Source organism: Catharus ustulatus, chromosome 17, assembly GCF_009819885.2.
Source record: "Catharus ustulatus isolate bCatUst1 chromosome 17, bCatUst1.pri.v2, whole genome shotgun sequence".
Lineage (NCBI taxonomy): Eukaryota > Metazoa > Chordata > Aves > Passeriformes > Turdidae > Catharus > Catharus ustulatus.
The window spans coordinates 742,353-768,118 of NC_046237.1; the positions used below are offsets into that span (position 1 = coordinate 742,353).

The 25,766-nt window shown below is 52.5% G+C and overlaps 2 protein-coding genes across 2 annotated transcripts; one reads left to right on the forward strand and one right to left on the reverse strand.

Annotated features, from left to right (window-relative positions):
• Nucleotides 1-1,953: 1,953 nt before the first annotated feature.
• Nucleotides 1,954-16,302, reverse strand: LOC117004234 (plasmanylethanolamine desaturase-like). Its single transcript, XM_033074864.2, has 6 exons — nucleotides 16,080-16,302; nucleotides 12,917-13,036; nucleotides 6,243-6,334; nucleotides 4,729-4,873; nucleotides 3,844-4,056; nucleotides 1,954-3,112 (listed from the first exon to the last, which is right to left on the reverse strand). Exons 1-6 carry the CDS (start codon nucleotides 16,204-16,206, stop codon nucleotides 2,991-2,993), a joined length of 819 nt encoding a protein of 272 aa, XP_032930755.1. The 5' UTR covers nucleotides 16,207-16,302; the 3' UTR covers nucleotides 1,954-2,990.
• A 6,500-nt stretch (nucleotides 16,303-22,802) lies between these two features.
• CEBPB (CCAAT enhancer binding protein beta) lies at nucleotides 22,803-24,660 on the forward strand. Its single transcript, XM_033075337.1, has one exon. The coding sequence runs from the start codon at nucleotides 23,125-23,127 to the stop codon at nucleotides 24,097-24,099; it is 975 nt and encodes a 324-aa protein (XP_032931228.1). The 5' UTR covers nucleotides 22,803-23,124; the 3' UTR covers nucleotides 24,100-24,660.
• The last annotated feature ends 1,106 nt before the right edge of the window (nucleotides 24,661-25,766 follow it).

Below are 25,766 nucleotides of genomic sequence, written 5' to 3' on the forward strand. Positions count from 1 at the left end.
GGGATGCTCACAAGGGATCACCCCTGCTCCTGGGATGCTCACAAGGGATCAGATCACTCCTGGGATGCTCACAAGGGATCACCCCTGCTCCTGGGATGCTCATAAGGGATCAGATCACTCCTGGGATGCTCACAAGGGATCACCCCTGCTCCTGGGATGCTCATAAGGGATCACTCCTGCTCCTGGGATGCTCATAAGGGATCACTCCTGCTCCTGGGATGCTCATTAAGGGATCACTCCTGCTCCTGGGATGCTCATAAGGGATCACTCCTGCTCCTGGGATGCTCATTAAGGGATCACTCCTGCTCCTGGGATGCTCACAAGGGGTCAGATCGCTGCTGGGATGCTCACAAGGGATCACTCCTGTTCTTGGGATGCTCATAAGGGAACACCCCCGCTCCTGGGATGCTCACAAGGGGTCACAGCCGCTCCTCCAAGCCCTCCTGACCACAAGATCCACTCACAGAGGGCAGCTGCAGCCCTGGCAAAAGTTGGAGGCCTGAGAGTCCTTCTGAGGGTCCAGAGTTCTTTGTGGAGGTGAGACTGAGATCACAGAGCTTTTAAAAGCATTTTAAAGCACTGAACTGAAATGCAGGCCATCCATCCCTGAGGAGTTTAACAGGAGTGCCTTATTCTGCTTCAGCTCTAATCTGCTCCTAATCGACTTAAGATAAATTTTCTTAAGCCAGATTTACAGCTGTTAAGAAGGATCCAGGCAGCCTTTTGCTCCAGAATTGCCACATTGATTTTGTGGGAGCATCCATGTCTTTGAATGGGGAGTGCAGGGACCCGGAGCCACGGGCACGTCGGGTGTGGGGAGTCCCAGAGCCAGGGCTGCCCTGGAGCCCGGCACAGCATCCACGTGGAAAGTGCATCTGGAGATTAACTCTGTCCCAGTTTCTCATAATTAAGCAAGATTAACAGATAAATAGTCCCAGCAGCCACCAGTGTGCGTAGCTCAGATTTGTTTCCAGCAAGGCAACAACGACCAGGAGAGGTTTGGGCAGCAGCAGTGCCTTAAACAGCCCTTTGGAAGGACAAATTCCAGTGATTTCTGTCTCCAGATCCATTTGTTCCATCCACTGCACCACTGCTGTTCACTTGGCATTTTTTAAACCTGCACTGAATAGAGCTCTGAGAGCATCCAGTGCTTCGGGCTGATTTACACAGGAGCCCTGAACATCCACCCAGTTCTGTCCAGAGCTCTCCACCAACAACTGAAACCGTTCTGGGGCTCCTACTGAAGAGGAAGAATTCTTTAATGTCAAAGCTGCACAGACCTGGTATTGACTGTGCAGTTTCATGTAATGGCATAAAGCTCTCCAAGGGTCTGAGCACTTACATGAAATATTTGGTGACCAAGGTACCAGCTGTGATTTTAATCTGCAGAACCCAGCCCAGAGCTGCATTCAGCACTTCCCACTGAAGGAGAGTTGCCAGGTCCCAACTCAGCCAGAATCCATCCACCACAGCTGAACACGTGGAGATCAAGGTCAGTCTAAACCTGAGACTCAAAACCATCTTACCCTGCTCTTCAGGAAGGGGCAGATTGAATTTAGCACAGTTTACAGCTAGAGGAGGGAACATACCTTACATACCATCAGAAAGCTTTCAGGCAAGAATTAAACAAGGTCCAAATCACATTAACTTAATAAAATGCCTGTTGGATGTTTTTAGAGAAACTTCCTCACCCCAATTCAGCTTAGGGGATTGCTCCTTTGCATCCAGAGCAGAATGAATGAATTACACTTCAGGAAAGGTGTAGAAGCCTGGTATAACAGTGCCAGGCTCCTAGAACTCTGGCAATGATCACTCCAAGCCAAACAAGCTGTGACAGGCTGCCAGGTGTCTCAGGTGTGGGACTGCATGAGGAGTTGTGCAAGCACTGATCCAGCTCCTGCACTAAGTGCTGCCAGGGCAGCAATGAAAAACAGCAACAAGACTTGAACATGATTAGTATTATCCAACTGCTTTGTTATAAATATATTATATACATTCAAACATCACATTAAAATATTATTCCATTACACCAGAAGAGATTAAGGCCTTATATTATTTACAGAAACAAGCAAGCACCTTAAAAAAAAATAAAAAGAACAAAACACCAGTCATTGACATTTCCCTTCTAACATTACGAGTTTGATACCTTGAGCTCTTGAATACAGCTATTTGCAGTGTGCCCAATGCTAGAACTATTTCAAACATTTATTGTCAGGGTAGGAAACACTTAATAGAAGACTCAGCAGTGAGCACTCCACACGATCAGACACATGTGTTGCAGGGTGCCCTCCCCTCCTCAGAGGCTCCTGAAGTTGAAGGCTAATGCAGAAACTCTTTGCTCAATTCCACGTGGAGAGTAGAACAATTTTGTTTTAAGGGAAACTGAAGACACTTGAGGATTGGTAGCCCCTGGAGGAGCAGGATTCTCCAAGTCAGTTCCACACAATGACACAATCAGGCTGAACATGATAGTGAAGACAGAGCTGAGCGCCGGCCAGTCCCCGAGAGCATTGGACAGTCACGATTCTACAGCTTCCACCGCTCCCCCACTGCTCCACGCAGTGCCCTCGACTCAACACCGAGTGACAAACCTGTCACCCTGCTCCCTGCAGCTCTCAGGCAACAGGCTGTTTAGGAAGTGTTCAGTAATGTTGATACAACACACGTTTGCTACGCCCCACGTCCCCCCGGAGTGCCTGTGCTGCTCTGGCGTGCCCGGTACCTCACGACACAGCGACGAAGCGAGTTCTAGGGTGTAAGCAGACATGGCTACACAGAAAGGTGCTCAGTGAGAGTAATCATCTTCATTTCAAGTATTGTTTTAAGAATTAGTTCATTTCATTGCAGTCTGTGTTAGCACTTTTTAGTTTGTGCTTTAGAGTCTGTTATTTCTTTGCAGGTCTTGAATTTGGCTGATGGCTTTATTTTTTTTTTTTTCTTTTAAAAACAACATTGGCAACAAGTTAAGGATTGCAGAAGGCTGGCAAAAGTTATTTGATTTTCTGAGCCCATTTCATGTCATCTGCTCTCGGCTTCTCCCCAGTAAGTCCTTGGATGATGTTCTCCAAACATCTCCAAAATCTTATCTTCTCTAAGGGATAATTCAGCCAACCTAAGGGATTGCAAAGAAAAAGAGGATTAGTTTGTCATAGCATCCAAAGTTCAACGTTTTTTTAATGAGAAAAAAAAAGCAACCAGCCCAATACTGCTAATAATGGTCAGGCTTAAACCCTCAGGACACAGCAGGACTTAAAAATAGCTCTTTGGGTGGCAAGATTTTGCCACCATCTGTCAAGTCAGGCTTCTTAATTGTACCATGTCTCTACATGACATTCTGCTAATGAGAATTAGATTTTTTTCTTGGCAGAGGTTTCAAAACCCACATGAACCGTTTGTGGAAGCCAATGACAGAATGAAGAACCAGAGTGGTTTATTTCCAGCTGTCTAATTAACTTGATAACTTATTTAGGATCGTGCAACACTGGTGGCTGAGCATTCCCATCCATACAGGTACAAAAGGAAGCTAAAGATTTCTGCAAACCTGTCCAGTCCTGAGTCAGAATGAGTGGCTTTAGAAATGAGCATTCCAGAGCAGCTGCAGACATTCTGCCCTTTTGAGGGACAGCAGCTTTATGAACAAACCCCATTAGTGGCCTGAGCTCACCAAGACCCCAGGCAATGGGATGTGAGCAGCACTGATGCTCCCTCAGCTCTGAGCTCCCTGCAGCTGAGCACAAACCTCCCCCCACACTCCACATGCAAACCCCAGCTGCAGCTGTGCCAAGGGGCTGTGGGAGCTCAGCCCAGGGCTCTGCAGTGCCCCAGGGCAGGCTGGGGCAGTACCTGTGGTGATGCAGAAGTAGGTCTCGTGGGGGGACACGTGGTGGATCCTGTGGTGCTTCCTGGGCAGGATGATGTGCCAGTCCTGCAGGAAGACGACCCAGCGAGGGAGGCCAAAGTAGGTGTGGGACCACTTGTGGATCTGGTTGGTCATGGTGATGAAGATGATGAGGGCAAAGACGTAACAGTCCCAGGGACAGGACTCACACAGTGCCTCTGCAAAACACCACGGGCAGCTGTGAGGCAGCTGTGCAAAGGCACATTCCCACAGCACAGCCTCCTGGCCAGCCTCAGCTGCAGGCACTCACCAAAGCTGCTTGGCCACAAGTGTCACAAGAGCCAGCCAGAAGCAATTCCCAAATGTCACAAGACAGGCTGGGAAGTGCCAGTTTGTCAAAACACCAGAAACAGGAAGTCAAACTAAGTTTACCATAAAAAAACTAATTTGATCCTTTAGTTCTTGACTTCTGGTGTGCACATAAAGCACCTGTGCACAGAGATGAAGAATTGTTTTGTGCTACACACTTTGGAGCAATGAGCTTCCCCAGATGTTCACAGCTTGGTCCCTCTTATAAAAAGAGTGTTTAGCATAACTTCTAATCTTCCTTGCACAACTCCAGCCCCAGGTCCTCTGCTGAGCTAGACAACCTCACTGTGCCACCTTCTGCCACCACACATCAAAGGAAAAAAAGTTCCCCTCCCTCCTGCCAGGAGCCCCATGCTTCCAACAGCTACTCCTTGTCATATCACATCCATGGATTTCTCCAAACTTCACACAGCTACCCCTTGTCATATCACACCCATGGATTTCTCCAAACTTCACACAGACAGCTTCATTCAGCAGCAACAAGAACACTAAATCCACAGCAGACACAAGTTACAGCTTACCTGGGGAAAAAGAAACAAATTTGTATGCCATGTTTGCCAAGGGGACCAGAGTCATGAAGCAGTTGTCTCCGTTGGTCTCTATGAAATCGTGCCTGGTGATTGCTGTGGGGTCAATGTGGTGTTCCCTAAAGGGTCTGATGAAGGCCTGGGAAAATAATTGAAAAAACACAATACCACACTCAATAATGGTCTTGGAAAAGAAAAATATTACAAAAAAAAATAACCCAAACAAACCCCAAAATCCTCTCGTACACTCAAATCTGCTAATTGAGTTGAAGAGAATTGCACAGTACAAAGCATGTAAGCAGGATTCAAACTTTTGTCACTAGGACACTTTGGATATTTGGATTTACATTTGCAAAGCAACTCAGCTCCCACACCCAAATCCAGATTTTCTTTGCTTTTCTGTTTTCGTCTTCTAAATTTGTACTTAGGACCTTCAGTTTGTAATCTTGAAAACAGAGCATCAGCACAGGCAAAACAAGCCCGTGAAATTCACTTGCTAAGCAGAATCAACCAAGGAAAAAAAAACACTAAAAAAATTAGGATTCAGCCTACCATATTTATGGGCTACATATGCCAGCACCAAGAGACCAAATGCAAATTTAGTGACTGGACAAAGCAGTGGCAGACAAACAGACTGTACAGAAGTCACCTCCAGGAGCAGAAATCACATCTGAACACACAGAGCCATTGTTTTACTGTGTGGGACAGTTAAAGCAGTCACTGATTTGCCTTTAACACTCCCAGCATGTCCAGCCTGTGCAAAGTTTTCCTGAGCAGCCTCAGCTCATGGTTATTTAGTGCAGAGTCTCTAGCATAGGGTTTTAAAAAATTATTTAAACTGTGATAGAGATTCAGGGGTTCAAGACTACAAAGTCTATTGAAGGTGAAAACCAAACTCAGCAGTTTTCATTCTGCTGGTGTAGTTTGTGTAACTCTGAATAATAACAAGGAATAACTCAAATATTGCACTGTGAGTAGTAATTAATGGTAGCTATTAAGAAATTTAATTAGGAAAACAGATTGTTGCTTACTACAGAAGCCAGTGCACCTTCCATTAAGCAACTGGCATTTGTAGCTGCAGGTGTGTAATACATCTCAAATTAAATCTTCAGTCACCACCATTCTAATATTACTGGGTTACAACAGGGGCCCATGGAAGAGGGAACTGGGAAGATTCTTCCTGGAGCAGCCTCATGTTTCACAAATGTTTAGGAGCTCAGCTGCAGGGACAACTCTCCAAATCTGAGTTCTGACCTGCTGAGCATCCCCAGTGTGTCACAGGCTGTTCCCCCAGAGCCTGAGCCTGAAAACACTGGCATGGCAGCACTGCCAACCTGCAGGCAGTGACAAAGTGGGGCAGTGCCACCCTGCACACACTGCCCTGCCCCAGCAGTGCCCAGGCTGCTCCCTGGGCTGGCAGGGACAGAGCCAGCTCAGCTGGCAGCACTGGCACTGCTGCAGGAAGGGACTCCAGGACCTTTCCCAGCTTAGCAATGACAATGTCAAACCTTTCCAACGATGGGCAGCTCCACAGAGCCCCAGGTGTCTGCTCCCCAGTGGAACAATCCTGAGAGGAAGTCAGCTGTAATAACTCCTGCAACTTGAATGAGAGAGAGACAGACAGTCAGGCAAACAGCATTTTTACTGACTCAGTCACAGCTCATCCTTGTTTTACAAATTTACTTCTTTATCTGCCTCTAACTTAGGTATTTACAACCACATGAGATCTACCCAGTCTGAATATTCATATGGTCAGGCATTAGGGAAAAGAGGTTAGCAAGAAACCATTTGGACAGCAGCAATCTTCATTAAATCTGTATTTGTGTTTAGCCCATCTCCTACAGAACAGAAATACCTCCCTAGTAGATATCTCTTGCTTGGCTGACCCTTCACCTCTGCAGTCCTTCCCCTCACCTTTCATTTTCAAAAAGGGAGAAGAAATAAAAAAGCTCTTTTCATATTATAAATCAGCCTCCACTGTTGAATCCATTATCCAGTTGGCCCAAACCCTTAAATGCAGCAGGAGACACTTCATTCTTTATCTACCCCCTCATTACAGTGAAGACAGCTTATTTTATAAGCAGTAAATTCTGTACATTTGTTGTTGTTTCAGACCACACATGCAGCCTGCAGCAAGGGTGGCACACAACAGTGTTTAGATCTGCTGCTAGCAGCTGAAAGGGCAAGCAGCCTGGGTTCAGGGGAAGATATCCAAACAACACTTCTCTTTGCAACAACTCAAATGCCATTGTCACTGAGGTAATGCCCCCATTAGGCTGCCTGCCTCCAGCATCACCCACTGAAATAACTGCAGGAGCAGCAGCAGGAACTGAGGCAGAATACTGACACTCAATGGATGCTCCTCTGCTGCTCTGATGTCAGCTGGCAAAGGGAAGAATGGAGGGTGCCTGGAGCAGTGCATTATACTAAAGCAATCGGGGGAAAACCTAAGTACCAGCAATCTTGTTCCAGCTGTACTGCAGCAGGGTGTGCTGTCTCTGTGCTCGGGGAGGAGGAGCTGCAACAAAAGAGCAAGAGCTGAGCTGGGGTTCCCCATGACCAGCACGGTGACATTGGGGTGTGTGTCCTGTCCCCAGGCTCAGAGGGCACATCCCACTGCTGGGCTGGGCTCAGCACCCTCACACCCAGCACTGAACATGGCAAGAACCAGGCACAGGAGTTCAGCTGCTGCTCACAGGTGGTAAAAGATCCTGATGCTGCCATCGAGGCTGGGAGGGCGAGAGGAGATCCAGTGAGCAGGGCTGAGGTGTTACCCAGAGCCAGAAAAAGCCAGACAGCCCCAGCTCAGGCACAGAATTGTCAAAGGTGGACTCAACACTCACCAGAAGCCAGCTCAGTGCAGCACCAGGGAAGTCCTGATCCACACCCATCTCCTCCAGCTCAGTGAGAGGGGTGAGGATGAGCCCATCCAGGGGTTATCCTGAGGAGCAGGTGATGCTCAGAGCACAGGGGAGGGAGGACACGAGCTGCAGGCTGCCCAGAACACTGGGGTTTGGCTTTGTCAGGAGGAAGGGAGGCAGCCCAGCACACAGGGAGCCCAAAGATGCACCAATGGACTGCCAGCAGCACCCAAGGGAACTGGCACACACATCTGCTGGAAATGCCCCATTTCCCACCCTGGGGATCCTCTGTGGGCACTCCCAGGCACAGCAGGGCCCTGGGGCCTCTCCCCAGAGCAGGAATGGGGCTGGACAAAGAACCTCCCCAAACACAGCCCGGGCACAGGGCAGCTCTGCATCCTGCTCAGAAAGCAGGACTGGGGAGCTTTGTGACCCAGGAGAGGCCCCTCTCCCCCTCTTCAGTGCTTCAGTCAAACTGAGACAGCCTGGAAGCTCTTGTGGGTGATCTCAAACCACTTCCCACGCTCCACGGAAGGAGGAGGCCCCACCAGGGCTCTGACAGACAAACCTGCTGTGCACATTTACCACTAAAAACTGGACTGCACCAGGGCTCTGACAGACAAACCTGCTGTGCACATTTACCACTAAAAACTGGACTGCACCAGGGCTCTGACAGACAAACCTGCTGTGCACATTTACCACTAAAAACTGGACTGCACCAGAGCTCTGACAGACAAGCCTGCTGTGCACATTTACCACTAAAAACTGGACTGCACCAAAATTCTATGAGCCCAGCATAAGCTTGGCTTTGCATTGATAGAATGATCAAATTGTAACCTGGAAGTCCTATATCATAGTATACAAAGTTTCACACTCACTGAAAATAGAGTCTCTGGAGAGGAAGAAACCAGGATAAGATGTTATTAAATAACTTGGTGCTATTGTGTAACACCACTGAGAAGTACAGTCATGTTTAATCAGTGACCCTATAAACTGATTGAATAGCACTAAAGGATTGGTGTGGCTGACTCCACACACACAAAAATCTTGTTGTCTAAATATCATTATGCCAAAGTACCATTTCTTTGTCACTTACATGCTAATGAAAATGAAATGCCTTAGTCACCTGCAGTCCCCATTTAGTGACCTTCAGTACAGAGAAGGCAAGGGTTTGATATTATGGCAAGCTATGAAGCTGTAGCAGCTTGAAAGCAAAAAAAAAGACGAGTTCATAATTTTGGCTAATAAAACTGAGGTCAGAACTGGACCTGAGAGGGCACAAACAGGCTGGGACAGCAACCTCCTCCTCCCTGAGCAGCCAGGCTCCACAGAACCCACCCCAGTCCTGCCCAAGGGATCCACACAGACACCACACAAAGGGATCTCTGCAAAGGGGAACAGAATCAAAGCTCCCTCTCTTTAATCACAACCTGCCGAGTTTCCCTCTAAGAGATGATGCAGCTGAGAAGGGAAACACAAAATTCCCCACAGGAACTGATGCTGCTGCAGGTGGAGACTGCAGGGGACAAAGAACCCACGGACTTGGACCAGCACTGAAGTAAAGGATCATTTTCCTTTGCTACCTGAGGTTTCTGGTGTAATTTCAGGAATGATTTAAAACAAAATTTTGAGTGGAAACTCATTTTAATGCACATAATAAATCCAAGATGCACTGGAGCTGTGAGGCAGCAGGATGTGGACACCTGAGCCACGTGCCCAGCACTCACTCACTCAGCACTGAGCCTCTGGAGTGTTTTTTCTCCAATGTGTGCCACAGCTTTTGTGTGTTACACACTCAGTGTCTGGCTCTGCAATGCAGCTGAGCAAGGGCAGCCCTGCAGAGCTGCTGGAAACAAAGAGGGTCTGGGCCTTGATGAGATCCAGTTTCCATATTGAAACTGCACTAAGTGATTTCTTCCTGTGTGCTCTCTCTGGCTAACCCACAACCTCTGCTATAATGAAACATGTACCTCAAATGGGTTAAAAAAATCAGTTGCCCATCTTTCAGGAGAGCAGTAATTACTTGTAACTTGTATCAAGTCACAAGATGTTCCTAAAGATATCTGCCCTATGTGGGACAGTTCTTAGGAATATAAACAGGTTACAACACAAAGTTAACCCTTCTTTTTTTGTGAGACTGCAATGAAGAGTCTGTCATAAACAAACACGGCTGCAGATAACAGTGAAATGTCTGAAATGTCTGAAACTTGGAAAGAAGGGATTTAAAACTCTATACAGAAACTGGAGGAAGGAGAGGAAAGTGAAAACCAAGATTCATGCTGTAACTTGCCCAACTTTTTATCTAGATGTTATTAATATATGAACCATATAGTCAGCTCAAGCATGTTGAATATGCTGGACACCACAAGCTCACCTGAAGGTATGAGGGCTTTCAAACCTGGTATTACACATCTGGTGAGGCTTTTCTGCTTCCCACACAATAATCCCTTTGCCAGCCTTGTCCCTGGCACTGCCACCCTTCAATTACAGTGGCAGAGGCTGCCCTGGCTCTGTGGCACTGCTGGGATTTTGTCCTGCTGCAGTGGGAAGAATGGGGGTGTCCAGGCTCCTCAGAGCCCCATCCCAGCCAGGGCTGCCCCAGCTGGCTGGGTGCTGGTGTGCATCAAATAAAACACCCAGCTCAGATCTGCACAGCTCTCAGCACGCTGAAAGAGGAACAGCTCCACGGCTGCCCAGCAGCTGAGGAGATCCAGAACAGCACTGGAGTTAGCACAAACCACAACAGAAATCAGGAATCCATCCTCTGCCCACTCGTTTTTATGGTGAGGAGGGGAAGGAAATTGTCTCATCTCTGCTAAATCAGCCTGGAAGACATGAGAGTCCCGTGGCTCTTCCTGTCCAGCAAGCTCATCTCTAGTCAGCAGGACAGGACCCAGCCCAAGAGCTGCCCTGAACCAAGGAGCTGTGCCCTCAGTGCTGCTCCCCTGCAGACACTGAGTGAGTCAGCACAGCCACAGCACACAGAGCAGGTCTTTTCTGTCCCAGGAATCTCCAGGTTAAGGTATTTACAGTGTTACTTGTGTTACAATCCCCTGTGCCTTCAAAGGCACAAAGAAAGAAGCTGTGACACAGCCTTTCATCACAGACACGGGGTTTAGGCTCAGTGGAATGATGCAAAATGTCCAAACTACCTCATTTCCTAAAAGAGAATATGTATTCAGCTAAGAGCACACAGAGTGCCATGCACTGAACAGGTCTGTGCAGCAGAACAGACCCAGCCCACTGGAACAGTGATCCCTCTCAGATTCCCCAAGATCTGGCAGGAACTGGATCTAGAGCTCCATCTTTATTAGCAGAATGTTTGCTTTTGTGACTTCAGCTCAAAGGTCAATATTCCAAACCAAGCCTGAGAGGAGCTGCCAGTGGAACACACCTCGCCCTGTGGGTGACTCAGGGTTCCCAGCAGTAAATCCTGAGCCATGGAGCTGCTCACGTATTTAGGAATCAGGACTTCTATGGATATGACTTTCACAAGATGCAATAAAACCTAGTAATCACTGTGAATTACAGATATCTTCACTCTTCAGCTGGAGAAATAATGTATTGAAGACAGCAAAACAAGATAGCCTGAAGCACTTACTATTTTATGGCACTAATTTTTGTACACACTATCAGTTATTTCCACACCACTTTATTTACACAGAATCCAGATTCTGCTACTTTAATCATTCACTACTACTTAAATAATACTATCAGTCAATTGGCTGCTTTATCAGTTAAACTGGTAACCAGAATATCAGAGAACTCCAGCTTTTATCAATATTAACTCTGAGATGAAAGCCAGTTGCAAACAGATTGCACCACAGGTTAACCATCACTGCTGATTCTCTTGTCTGGATCTGCCCTCATCCCTAAGGAGCAGCTCCCATGCCATCTTCTCTCCATTCCTCCCAACACCTCCACCTCATCAGCTGAGAGCAGGCAGGACTGACTTAGGCCAAGAGAGCTGGTGTGACTCACAGTGGGGCCCCAAAAAGCCAATAACCCCTACCCAGACACCATCACCACGTCCCAGCCTGGGCAGCAATGCAGAGCTCCTGTGAGGTACCACTGCCTGAACCTGGGCAGTGACAGAAGTTCAGAGCTCCTGTTGGGTACCACTGCTTGAACCTGGGCAGTGCCAGCAGTTCAGAGCTCCTGTTGGGTACCACTGCCTGAACCTGGGCAGTGACAGAAGTTCAGAGCTCCTGTTGGGTACCACTGCCTGAACCTGGGCAGTGACAGAAGTTCAGAGCTCCTGTGAGGTACCACTGCCTGAACCTGGGCAGTGACAGAAGTTCAGAGCTCCTGTGAGGTACCACTGCCTGAACCTGGGCAGTGACAGAAGTTCAGAGCTCCTGTTGGGTACCACTGCCTGAACCTGTGCAGTGCCAGCAGTTCAGAGCTCCTGTGAGGTACCACTGCCTGAACCTGGGCAGTGCCAGCAGTTCAGAGCTCCTGTGACGTACCACTGCCTGAACCTGGGCAGTGCCAGCAGTTCAGAGCTCCTGTGAGGTACCACTGCCTGAACCTGTGCAGTGCCAGCAGTTCAGAGCTCCTGTGAGGTACCACTGCCTGAACCTGGGCAGTGCCACAAGTTCAGAGCTCCTGTGAGGTACCACTGCCTGAACCTGGGCAGTGCCACCAGTTCAGAGCTCCTGTGAGGTACCACTGCCTGAACCTGGGCAGTGTCAGCAGTTCAGAGCTCCTGTTGGGTACCACTGCTTGAACCTGGGCAGTGCCAGAAGTTCAGAGCTCCTGTGAGGTACCACTGCTTGAAGCTGTGCAGTGACACAAGTTCAGAGCTCCTGTGAGGTACCACTGCCTGAACCTGGGCAGTGCCAGCAGTTCAGAGCTCCTGTTGGGTACCACTGCCTGAACCTGGGCAGTGCCAGCAGTTCAGAGCTCCTGTTGGGTACCACTGCCTGAACCTGGTGCAGTGTTTTGGATGGGTTTTGTCTGAACTCATTAGCAATGCACAGCACTGATTATGAACAAGCACCGTTCTCTTCTAAATCACACACCTCACACAGTTCATAGGAAAGCTGTTTTTTCTAAAGCTCTTTTCCTTCTCAATAGCCTTTACACTTGCAGTGTCTACCCAAGAACACCAAACTTACACAGCCACAACTCTGAGACACTGAGGAGCCACTGAAATGTAAAGACAAAGCAGTAACACATTTTGCAGATGATCTCAGTTCCAGAGGCTCACACACAAATGTCCCCCTCCCTTTCCAATAAGTCAAGCCTAAAGGATGCCACGTTTGCTTCCCACATCACAGGAGCCCTGCCTTGAGCAGGGCAGCAAAGCTCCTACTTACAAATCCCAACGAGAACCGAGGGCGTGTGCTCCAGTCGCAAGTAGAAGAGGAGATTGTAAAAATTGAAGCAGATCAGAGAGAAGCATAAGATGACAGAGATCCATTCTTGTAGTCTCTTTCCTGTTGAAAGAAAAAGGGAAAAAGCCTGTTTTACTTTATCTGAGAGGACATTTTGAAGCCTGAAATAACAGAGACAGACCATTCTACTGCCTGGATGACTCGCTCCATTTGTCTGACAGGGAACTGAAACAGAAGCTTATTTATCCATGGGAGGTGCACACATTTTGTTAAATTACATTCCTCTTCCCCAAGCCACTACTAACCTCTTCCCTCTGCCCTTGTCCAACTAATAGGGCCAAATCAGACACCATCTCACACTGTCCTAGTTTCTCTCTGCCTGAGATTGCTGGCATAAAGTTCCTCCACGTCACATCTTTTCTCAATTTGCATTTCATCCAATATTCAGTGCTGCTGGAAGGACTGAATCTGGGAACAAATTTCTGGCCTCAAACACACTTAAATCACCTTGTGATCTGTAATATTTACAAGCTCTAAGATTTTAAATAAAGCTGTTGTACTAACAGGAGAAAGCACCATTCTGTATTTTGGTGGCCCTGGACTGGCTTGTCTAAGATCACAAGTATTCCCCTGAAGCTTCTCCCTGCACTGTTGTCTTGTCTGTGCCCTCCTGCTCCCAGGCAAAGGCTGGGAACTCTCAGCCACTCTGAGATGACAAGGGACAGAACAAGCAGAAAGAACTGGCACAGATTCTCTCCTGCACCTTGCTGTACCACTTTGTACCTCTATAAAAAAAGGGAACAGGCACATCAGAGTATGGTAACACTTGGAGTATCAGATTAGCACAGAAAGCTGCTCCCTGATCTCCACTGCTGGATCCCCATGAAGCACAGCACAGGGAACACTCAGGGTGAGACCTGCAGGATTAGGGCACAGAAACAGGCCTTTAATACCCAAGGCCGAGAAGATCTGAGCTGTCACAGAAGGGCCAGGGCTGCAGGCAGCTCTTAGTGTCCTCAGGAGCTGCCAGGCCAGTCCCTGCCTGCTTTAGGGGTCAGCCAGCACAGCCTCCTCTTGCCCAGGGCTCCCAGAGCCCCCCACAGCCCCTTCCCCACTTGCTCTGGCAAAGCAGAGCTCAAGGAAGGCTCAGGGAGGCTCCAGAGGTGCATGGGCTCTGCCAGGAGCAGAGGTACACTCAGGCCTGGCACTTGTTCAACTTCTGTCCTACTCCTCCTGCCTGCTGACCTAATGTCTGATCAAATTTCCCCTCCTCAATGTTAAATCAAGTCCTCCTTCTCAACTGCACCGTGCAATGAGCAGGCAAAGCAGGAACACAAATGGAGGATCAGTCTCAGCTGCAATGTGCCTACAAGGCAGCATTGGAGAGTGTGAAGAAAGACTTTGACAGGTCATTTCAGAAGTTCTAGAAGGGCCATGGGTATATAAATTAACATCCTCTGCAGTGGCAGAGAACAGTAAAATTAAATTAAGACACAAGAAGAGCCATATTTGACAGCTGCATCAGGTCACAACGTGGGTGATTCTATAAAGAGATCCCTGGAGTAATGAAAGTAAGAGTTAATTAACACTCACTTCCTGCATGAGAAAACCACACCCCGATTAGAGGAGCTAAGTGGGTATTGTTGGGTATTGTTCCTCACGGAACAATTAGCTGAGTGCTGGAAAGGAGGCTGGCAAGTCCCTGAGTGCAGTGGTGCACCCTGAACACCGGGATCAGGAGGACTGTCCAGACACCCAGCTTCAAAAACGCAGCCTCACTGGGGAGGCAAATCAGTGAAGGAACTGAGTCAGTGCTGATAACTTGTGTTTAAAGGGCACTGAGATCCCAGAGTGTGCCCTGTGTGAAGGAATGGAGTGCCACAGCCACAAGGTACGTGCTTAAAGACATCAGGGAAATATTCCAGTCACGTTCACTCTGCACAGTTCAATGTAATCCTCGTTCTTATGAATTCAGAATTTGAACATGATACGTTCCCACCATAATACATATTCTGGCATTGCTTATGTAAATTATTTATGTAATGCTAGAAGAAACCTGCATATCTAATCCACCCTCATCTCCTGACATATCACTGCACACGTGCTACAGCCAGGGAGAAGGGCACCACGCTCTTCGGGGAGGAAAATCTTTTCCTTATGAGTCAGAGCAGTGGTAAAGTCAGTTATTGGTTTTGCATAAAGCACAGGAATGAGTCCTGGATGGACCAGAGCAGCTGAAAGGACCTCAAGGTGAGCAAAAGAAACTGAAACAGGCTGACTTGCCCCAGTCAAAGGCCAACCAGCCAACAAAGGCCTTGGATTTCTTATCAGCACATGGCTCACCAAGGAACTGCCTTGGATGTGCAAGCTGGGCTCAGCTGACCTGCTGGAAACCACAAGATACTGAAAACACATCTTCCCTAATTCCTCACCAGAAAATGGATTCCCTGGGAATGGCAGGAATCCCCAGCACTGCTCACACTGGGAGCTAAAAACAAATTATTTTATTTTTACAAGGAGTTTGCAATTATTTCCACAGCATAGACAAACAGTCATTTACTGCGCACTCAAATGACAAACTGAAGCTCGTTTGACGAGTTCCAAGCTTCAGGAATCACGAGTCAGGAATTCAAGCATCCCTGTGCCCCCTTCGGAGGTGCCGGGCCTGGAGATGTTCTGCAGGCAAAGCTGCTGCTGCTGCCCTGTGCCCACCTGGAGGGGAGGGCTCGCTGTGTGCCGGTGGCGTTCGGGAGCACAAGGCCCCGCTCCGAGCCCCGGCCCCGGCCCCGCTCCGAGCCCCGGCCCCGCTCCGAGCCCCGGCCCCTGCCCGCCCTGCCGGGCCCCGCTCCGAGCCCCGGCCCCGGCCCCGCTCCGAGCCCCGGCCCCGCTCCGAGCCCCGGCCCCGGCCCCGCTCCGAGCCCCGGCCCCGGCCCCGCTCCGAGCCCCGGCCCCGGCCCCGCTCCGAGCCCCTGCCGCCTTTCCGGGCCCCGCAGCCGCGAGGAGCCGGCCCGGGCAGAGCCGGGCCCGAGGGCACCCGGCCACAGCAGAACCGGGCCCGGAGAGAACCGGGCTCGAGGGGAACGGCTCCCGGAGCAGCCACCGCCAGCACCCGGCCCGAGGGCCCCGCCCGTCCGCGCCGCCTCACCTGGCGAGTAGAGCTCGGCCAGCTCGCGGGCCCCGGCGTGCTGAGCGCCCCAGCGCCGCCCGCCGCCCTCGGGCTCCTCCGCGGCCCCGTCCCGCGGCGCGGCCGCCCCCGGGCCGCTCTCGGCCATGTCCGGCCGGGATGGGCGCGCAGGGCCCGCGGACCCGCCCGGCAGCGACGGGAACGGGCCGCGCTGCGGCGGGGGGCGGGCCAGCCGGGCCCCGCCCCCGCCGCTCCCGCCAATCGCCGGCGCCGCCGCGCGCCCGCCGGGCCAATGGGCAGCGCCGGCCGGAGCGCAGCAGCCAATGGGGAGGCGGCACGGCCGGCGGCGCAGCGCGGGGCGGGCGGGGCCGGGCCGGGCGGTCCCGGGCAGGGCCGGGCCGGGCGGGGCAGAGCCGCGATCCGCTCCGCTCCGGGGTGGGAGCGGAATCGGGGCCGGGGCGGGGCAGGGCGGGGCAGGGCCGCGATCCGCTCCGGTCCAGGGTGGGATCGGAAGCGCGGCCGGGGCGGGGCAGGGCGGGGCAGGGCCGCGATCCGCTCCGCTCCGGGGTGGAGCGGGGCCGGGTGGGGCGGGGTCGCGATCCGCTCCGGTCCGGGGTGGGATCGGAAGCGGGGCCGGGCGGTCCCGGGTGTTCCCGTTCGCTCCGCCCCCTCCGCCCGGTGCCTCGCGCGCCCTCTGCCGGCGCGTGCCCGCGACCCGCCACAACGGCGACCGTGGAGCCGCTGCCGGTGCCTTTGGCGACCCGGCCCGCCCCGGTCCCCGCCGTGCTGGGCAGGATGAATGATGGCAGTCCGAAAGTATGAATGATGGCAGTGCGCTGCTCGCACCGCCGTTGTTAACGGGGGTACCGGGACACTCCCGGCTCTGCCAGAGGCGGCCACACGTGCCCGGTAACAATGTGTAGGTCAGAGGAAGATGTAGCTGGTTCTCGTTGAGGCACGATCCCGGGAGAGGTTCCCAAGTCACCTCCAAGCTGTGTTGGTGATTTTGGTTTGTCTGGGCCAAAGGGCTGTCGGGAGGAGCACACACCGGCACGGGCACGGGCACGGGCACGGTCCTGGCCCCGCCCTGTATGGCCCCGAGAGCGCCCGGCACGGCACGGCACGGCACGGCACGGCCCCGCCCGCTAGGTGGCGCTCCAAGCCTGCTGCCGGGCCGGGATCGGGCTCGGGATCGGGACCGGGATGGGGATGGGGATCGGGATCTGGCCCGGGACGGGGCTCAGGGGTCTCTTTGCCGGGGCAGCCTGGCCCGGTCCCCGCGCCCTCGACACGGCCCTGCTGCGCCTCAGCCCCGCCGCGACCGGACGGACCCGGACGGGGCACGGGAGAACCTCGGCGGCGGAGCGCGTTTGCCCGAGGCCATCCCCGAAGAGCGGCGCTCAGCGCGTTCCACACCGAGCTCCTCTCCTCACCCCTCGCCGGAGCGGCGGGAGCTGGCCCCAGTGCCCTCGGTGCCACCTGGCCCCGTCCCCGCTCCTGTCGCATCCCCCCGGTGAGCTCGGCCCCGCACGGCCCGCTCCGCTCCCCCGGGCCGCCCGGTCCGCCCCAGCCCCGGGGCACGGGGGCAGCAGGAACCGGCTGCGGCTCCTCGCCGGACTTCTCCGGCATGGGAAAGTGTCAGTGGGTGGCAGAGCCGGAGCTGCCACTCCCACGGCTCGCGTCCAAAGCCGTAAATGCGAAGGTGGGGAGCTGACAGGGACCGAGGAGCGCGGCATGTGCAGGACAGAACAGCGTGGTTACCCCACCTGGCAGCCCGTCCTCACTGCCAGGTGACACGGACCAGCCCCGGGGCCGTTCCGAGTGCCAGGGCTCACGAACAAGTCCAAACCGATTCCCTGGCAGCCCCGCTTTCCCCGTGGTGCTCGAGACAGGATGAGAGCAGATGGAAAACAAGTATTTGTACAGTCCAGAGCACAGACTTTCAATGCTTTTAATAAAGAAAAAAAATCTATTTCTTCGCTTGAGCCCCTTCTCCTGTCACCTCCTCTCAGACTTCCCTTGTTTTGTGCTGCCCCTGGCCATACACCCCGTGGAGTTCAAGCTGTCTGTCCCACAGCCTCAGACCCTTGGAAGAGTTCTCCTCTTTTAGAAATTTCCTAAATGAATTACCAAGTTCTGTTACTAGGAACTTCTGACACTTTGCAGGGTGCCCTGGAAGGATAGAATTCATCTTCCCTTGATGGATCTTTTGAAAGCTTGGATACACCAGAGGTCATAAATACATGACCTGTTACAAATTCATCAAAGCAGGGGGCTGCAATTACCCGGGAAATGTCAGGCAAATACAGAGAACTTTTGGAAAGTTAGCGGACAGCAACTTCTCTGCCGTTTTTATCGGAGCACAAGCAAATGGATACTCGTAAAATACAGAGTCACCTCTCAGATTGAGAGCCCACATCCTTCCAGCCAGGCAGCTCCAGCAGGGACTGCCCGGCACGATGGAGATTGTGTCTTACTCTTTGTCATGTTCCCTTCCATGGGCCTTTGTGTGCTTGGGCTCTTCCTCCTTTCTTTGTTTCTCAGAGCCACAGTGTGGGTGCTCTGACCCCAGATTTGCTCTGGAAAATTTTCCGTCTGGTCAGGAAGGGAATTTGGCTGATGTTGTCCCACCGGTGTCAGTCTCCAGGTGTCGTCTCCGCTCGCCCGGTAGGGCAAAGAGCAGCGCGGAGATAAAGGGGGATTGAGCAACGCGGCGCTGCAAAGGCCGAGCCTGCTGGGTCAGAGGTGAGCAGAAAATCAGCACAAGACCAACAAAAAGCATGTCACAGCCCATCACCGTGTCACACGGGAGCGGGGTGAGGGAGCGCTCCGGGGGGAGGACTCTGCTCTGTGACAAAAGAGGCCAAGGGGGCCAGGAGACACAGCCCGGGGAGCTCCAGCCCGGCACTGCCAGCACAGCCAGCTGCGGGGGCAGCACGGGCAAAGCGTGTGGCAATCACCCTGGCGTTAAAATGAGGCCAAGTCTCCAGCCTGGTCTGAGAGCTGGGGCAGACAGAAGGAGAGCCAAGCTCTCTCCGAGTTGAGACATTGTCTCTGTCTGACATTTATAAGTGCTGTTGTTTTACAGCGGAGAACAGCGAGTGGAGAGCAATGGTTTCAAACCCGGGCTCTGCCAGGTACAGCTGGGGAGATGCTGCTGGCGTGTGGTGTGGGGCTGAATAAAGAGACCTGGGGCTAGGGAGAAGGGAAAGAAAGTGCTCAACATGCTCAGAAATAAATTTCAATGTTACTTCTCTATTTTACAGCCTTTATTGCAACATTGCTCTACTTAAATCGGCCTTTTAGGCAAGGTCCCCTCCTACCCCCCAGAGACCTCCTGTGTTGTTTGCAGGACTCTGCTCTGGGATCCCTCACATTCTCCTGCAGCTCACCTCCAGCACACTGCCCACAGCATCCCAGGCCCTGCTGCAGCTGCTGGCATCGGCCTCTTGCCCCTCTGCCCTGTTCTGCCCTGCTCTGCCCTGCTCTGCCCTGTTCTGCCCTGCTCTGCCCTGTTCTGCCCTGTTCTCCCCTGCTCTCCCCTGCTCTCCCCTGTTCTGCCCCTGCTCTGCCCTGCCCTGCCCTGCCCTGTTCTGCCCTGCTCTGCCCTGTTCTCCCCTGTTCTGCCCCTGCCCTGCCCTGTTCTGCCCCTGCTCTCCCCTGTTCTGCCCTGCTGTGGGCAAGCAGCGATGCAGCTCTGATCTTACTGACAACTGCCAGGGGAATAACAAATGGGACACAAATGGTACACAACTGCATCAAGAAACATCAGAAATGTCAGCCAGGCTCCTTCTAGGGTATGACCCTTGGTCCAGAGACCTTCTGTTAAGCACTTCAGTGTCTGAGCCATCACCACTAGGCTAACAGCATCTCCCCAAAGCCAGGATCATTCCAGAGACAGCTGCTGTAGACCTGCAGTGCGTGAACTGGAAAGCTTGCAAGAAATCCTGGAAAAGAAGACAATTTCCAGGAAGAAAATTCCTCCACAATGCTTTACTGTAGGTCTGAGGCCAGAGCTGCAAAGCTGAGGCTTCTCCAGTACAAAGAGCAAGCAGAGTTTAATTCATGACAGAGATGAGCAGCGAGGATGAGATTCTGCCCTCCACCTTTTCACCACGCTGGTCTCCTCCTGTTCCCCTCCCTGTGCCTGGATTGTTTCACACGTGAACGTAGAGGAGCCTGGATGCTATTGCACCAGAAATTTTTTCTCAAAAATGTTATGTTCTCACTAAGTAATTTGGGGCTTTTGCTGTCTCCTCCCTCAGCTGAAGAGTTCTGAAAAAAAGAAATTATGAAATCACCAGGAGGAAGGTGCTTTTCACAGAAGTGCTGCTTTTCTAATGAAAATTGCTCTGTTGGGAGACAAGCTGAAGAAGACAAGCTGCTGCCAGTGTCTGGGTCCCTTTAGCAGGAATGTCTGCATCTCTGAGGAGCTTTTCCAGGCCAATTTTCAGCAGCCTCTGCACGTCTGGCAAGGCCAAGCCAGGCACTCGCAGGGACAGAGCTCTGTGTGCCCAGACCTCTGCTCAATCCTGTGGTGTGAGCCTCATTCTGCACCTGTTCCCATTTCAAAACCCCCACTTCTGGCCATGCATTTGTTGTGACAAGTGCAGAAATAATTGAAAAGAGACCAGAGTTAGCTGAAAACCTGCTTGCCGAACGCTGGGGTTTTGGATAAGTGGTTAGTCCCGCCAACAAGGTTCCCATGAGAAGCTGAGAACGGACGTTGGCTCCATGAGAGTGGATGCTGGGATTTGAGGTGAGCTGGAGGAAGTTGAAAGAGATCCAGGTAGAGCAGGGAGGTGAGGGGGAGAAGGGAAGGAGGGGACAAGCTGGGCATCCAACCTGAATTACCACCCCAGCTGACGCGATCGGGGTGACTGCGGCATTACTCAGCGCTGGCCGGCAGAGCAGGTGTGGGCCAGCCCTGATAGAATCTGCTTCACATGACAGTTGCACAGACATTTTATTTTGTTAGGGAAGATTAACCCCAGGCAGGAATACAACTTTCTGCTGCAGAGAATAGTGCAGAAATTTGAAGTGGGTGAACTTGGATCTCCAAAAACATCTCGGAAATCTGTTCAGGAATTTCACCGAGCAGCTTTAACAACTGACTTGAGCCGAGGACCACGGCGAGCTGCAGACCTGCTGGGGCAGTGCCAAGGCAGAGCAGCTGTGCCTGGAGCAGGTCAGCAGCCAGGAGAGCTCCTGCCTCTGGGGCCCGCGGACGGTTCAGGGTAGGAAACACGAGACTGATTCTGAAGAGTTCGGTTGGAAGGGCCAGTTAGGGCAGCCACTGGATGTAACTGCCAGATCAGAATGCAGGATAAAGGCACAGGATGAGGGAGTAAACAGCCAGAAGAACAAGCCCTGGCTCACTGCAACTTGCCAGTATTTGCACCCAATACAGATGTTTGTATTTATGAAGGTATGGGCTCCAACTACAATCTCCAGACCCAGCTCTCTGGCCAGGCCCAGCTCCAATTTAATCTTTAGTGCATTCACCAAAGATTAACTTGGTAGATAAAGATGGAACTAGAAATATTTGAAGCCTGAAAACCTGTTGGGGAGCTTTTGTTATGGAAACAAACAAAAAAATCCTATTAAAACGTAGAAAGAAAAATAAAATTTAAAAAATAAAGAAAGAAAAAGTCTGATGATCCACTGACTGATTCTTGAATTCTTCCTCTTTTCAGAGTTCTGAGGTTTGAACATTAAGAACAGTTGACTGTTTGAATCATATAATGCAATACCTGTTCCTCTGGCTTAACGTTACAATATTTCCCACACCGCAGGATTGCTTCACATTATTCTAAGAGGCAGTGTCATTTTCCCTGCAGTGCTAGGTCTTCTTTACTGAGGGAGGACACTCCTACTTCCTTTAATTATATGTTTTGTTTTAAATTAATGTCCTTTATTCTGGGCATGAATCATCAGCTTGTAGACAGGTAAATGTGGGAGTAAGAGAGTGAAAATATAAGTTTGATTCCCAAGGTGGGTGTCTTTAATTAAAACGGACATCAGGATCCAGTCTTCCTTCCCAAACTTATCCCACAAATCTAAAACCTTTTGGATTCCGTGTTCTGATGCACGAACCTCCCTCTCCTCTGACCCCCATTCTGTCTCTTTGGCTCCAGCGCCAATTCCCTATCCCGTGTGTGCCCTGACAGTTGCACCATATCACACAAAGCAAATAAGCCAGGACAAACTTTCGGGCCCCCACGGGCGCTGGGAGCGCTGGGGAGGCGGCGCTGGCCTGGCTGGACTCGGCTGCAGGAGGGGCTGGGGCAGAGCCCTGCTCCATCCCGGGCTGGGCACTGCAGCGCGGCCCCGGGCACGGCCCCGGGCACCTTCAGCCAGTGCAAAGCGAGCCCGGCGTGGAGAGTAACGGGACCCGTCTTTGGCTCGCAGCATCCCCCCTGCTTCGCCTAAAGAACTTGGAAACATCTCTCCTGCCCTGATTCCCCTGGGGTGGAACGGGCCGGGGCTCTGTGCCCCGCCGCGGGCGCTGCCCGAGCGGAGCCCGGCCGGGCACGGGGCACCCGCGGCTCCCGAGCGCTGCCCCCGCCAGCCCCGGCCTCCCGCACCTGCGGGCCCGCAGCCCGGCCCCTCCCTCGGCCCTGCCCGGGTTTGTTGTGGGCGGCCCGGCGGGCACCGCAGCGCACCCGCCCCGGGAGCCTCCTCCGGGGCCGGGGCCGGGACCGGCACCGCCGAGCGTGCGGAGTGGCAGGCGGCCAGGCGGTGACGCGCCTGTTGCTATGGGATCCACCGCCCCTATAAATAACTGAGGAAAGGAACTTTCCTAAGTCAGAGACTTTAGGACACGGGACCCAGAACCAGATGGTCCGGAGGAGACGCGCCAGCCCCCGCCGCAGCTGCCGGAGCGGTGAAGCCCCGGCGCGCCGCAGGGACTGAGCCAGCCCGGCCGGGCAGCGCCGCGGGGCCGTGCCCGGGCCAGAGACTGCGGCAGGGTCTGGAGCCCCCCACCCCGACGGCGGCAGCTTGACCCTGTGCCGGGGGGGGCCCCCTGCGCCGTTTCCTCCTCCCCGCATCCCCCTTTGCTTTCATGCAACGCCTGGTGGCCTGGGACGCAGCATGCCTCCCCATCCAGCCGCCCGCCTTTAAATCCATGGAAGTGGCTAATTTCTATTACGAGGCGGACTGTCTGGCTGCTCTCAACAAGCTGCACCCGCGGGCGGCCGGGGGCCGCTCCATGACCGAGCTCACCGTCGGGGACCACGAGCGAGCCATCGACTTCAGCCCGTACCTGGAGCCTTTGGCGTCGCAGCCGCCGCCTCCCGCGGCAGCAGCAGGGGGCAACTTTGAGCCTCCGTGCAGCAGCGGCGCCGGCCAAGATTTCCTTTCCGATCTGTTCGCCGAGGACTATAAAGGCAGCGGCGGCAGCAAGAAGCCCGACTACACCTACATCAGCCTCGCCCGGCACAGCCACCCGTGCGCCAGCCAGAGCCACAAGCCGGGGGGGCTGCAGGGCTGCTTCCCGCCGCAGATCGTGGAAACCAAAGTGGAGCCGGTCTTCGAGACCCTGGACTCTTGCAAAGGGCCCCGTAAGGAAGAAGGGGGCGCGGGGCCGGGACCGGGGGGCATGTCCTCGCCCTACGGCAGCACCGTGCGCTCCTACCTGGGTTACCAGTCGGTGCCGAGCGGCAGCAGCGGGAACCTGTCCACCTCATCCTCCTCCAGCCCCCCCGGCACCCCCAACCCCTCCGAGTCCTCCAAGTCCGCCGCCGCCGGCGGGGGCTACTCCACCGCCCCGGCGGGCAAGAACAAGCCCAAGAAGTGCGTGGACAAGCACAGCGACGAGTACAAGCTCCGCCGGGAGAGGAACAACATCGCGGTGCGCAAGAGCCGCGACAAAGCCAAAATGCGCAACCTGGAGACGCAGCACAAAGTCTTGGAACTGACGGCCGAGAACGAGCGGCTGCAGAAGAAGGTGGAGCAGCTCTCCCGGGAGCTGAGCACCCTCAGGAACTTGTTCAAACAGCTGCCCGAGCCCCTGCTCGCCTCCTCGCCGCGCTGCTGACCCCCGGCCGGGCTGCGGGGCGAGCGGAGCCGCGGGCTCCGGGCCCCGCTCCGCGCTCCTGGGGCCGGGGCGAGGGGGGCGAGAGCCCGCGGCGGGCGGGCGGGTTTGGTTTGAATTTGCGTTGTCGTTGTTGTTGTTGGATTTTTTTTTTTTTTTTAATTTTTTTTTTGGTCTTTACCGACATGATGGCGGAAGGCTCCGCCGCCGCGCGGGGCCGGAGCGGGGCCGGGGCGGAGCGGAGGGGGCGCGGAGAGACCCCGGCCCGGGCCGGGCGGGCTCTGCTGGGCGCTGGGTTATTTAAAAGAGCGAGAGGAGAGCAAGGGCAAAGTGATGCAATCCTTTAAGCATGGCTGGGAATGCTGTGTACATGATGCAATCTCGTGTAACTGTCAGTCATGGATTGAGTAATCTGTTAAAGATGTTCCTACAGTTTTTTTATTATAAAGAATAATCTATTTCTATAAGAAAATACATATGTATATTTTGGGATCTATGCATTCTTGCTACATTTGAAGCATTAATGAACAATTTTAATAAACTTTATGACTAGGTTAAAAAAAAGTAGTTTGTTTTATTTTGAAGGCATGTTTAAAGTTAGATTAAACACAGGGTTGAAATTTCAGCTGACTCTGGCTCAATGCTGTGATCAGGGATAGGGATTTTTGTTAGTCTTTTGGCTTTCTCTGAGAGAAAGGGGAAAAAAAAAAAACCAACCCGATAACCAAAACCAAACCCCAAAACCCCTAAGAGAAACTCAGCAAAGAGCAGAGCTGGAAGCCTTAGCCAGTTCGTGTTGCCTCATTTTATTTCCTCTAATCACCTGCTTTAGCTGCTGCTTGGGTGTTGTTTGGGGAGGAGGTGTTTGTGTTGGGTTTTTTTCTGCACTTCATGCTGTTTTGAACGTGTAGAGCAAGATGTGCTATCCAAACCATGACCAATCCTTGGCAAATAACGCCGAGTCTGAAGTGGGAGGGAAGAACAAAAAGTAAAGGAGGAAGCTTGAAATGAGGTTTTGTTTGTGTTTGGGGTTTTTTTAATTTTCTTTTTCTGTTTTTTTTTCTTTTCTACTTCACAGAGTTTCTATTCTCTATGATTCAGCATTTCTTATGTTTGTAGTTTACAGGAATAAACATGAGAAAGTAGCATTTCTGTTGGATTCGGTCATTTCGGGCTTTGCTCAGGAAGCTCCCATGAGACCCAACCAGGTGAGAGGCTCATGAACCACCCCCTTCCCTTTGCTCCTGGGACATTTGCCTAAAAACTGCAGGCAGATTCTCTGGTGAGAGGTGTTTGCTGGGGCACAGTCAGACAAGCGGGGGAGAGGAGGAGGTTTGGAGCAGCCAGGGTTTGTTTTGGGGAGATGCTGGCTCTGCTCCTGGCTGTGTTATTCCCTGCGAGGAGTGAACAGTCCCAGGCTGGTTACGTGGAGGGAGCTGGGCAAAAGATCAGGTCTTAGTCAGCATTTTCCACTTTCCTGCTAGGCCAAATTTAAGTGTGAAGTTTTTAAATCCAGATTCCCAGTGCCTGGGGAAAGAAACTCCTTTACTGCCTGTGCTCCGACAGCTGAGCACAAAGGGGGTTTCAGTCCAAAGGCCTTGAATTTGTTCCTATAGATTCCACACAAACAGCCGTGGGCTGCAGGACAAATCCCAAATTTATTGCTTATT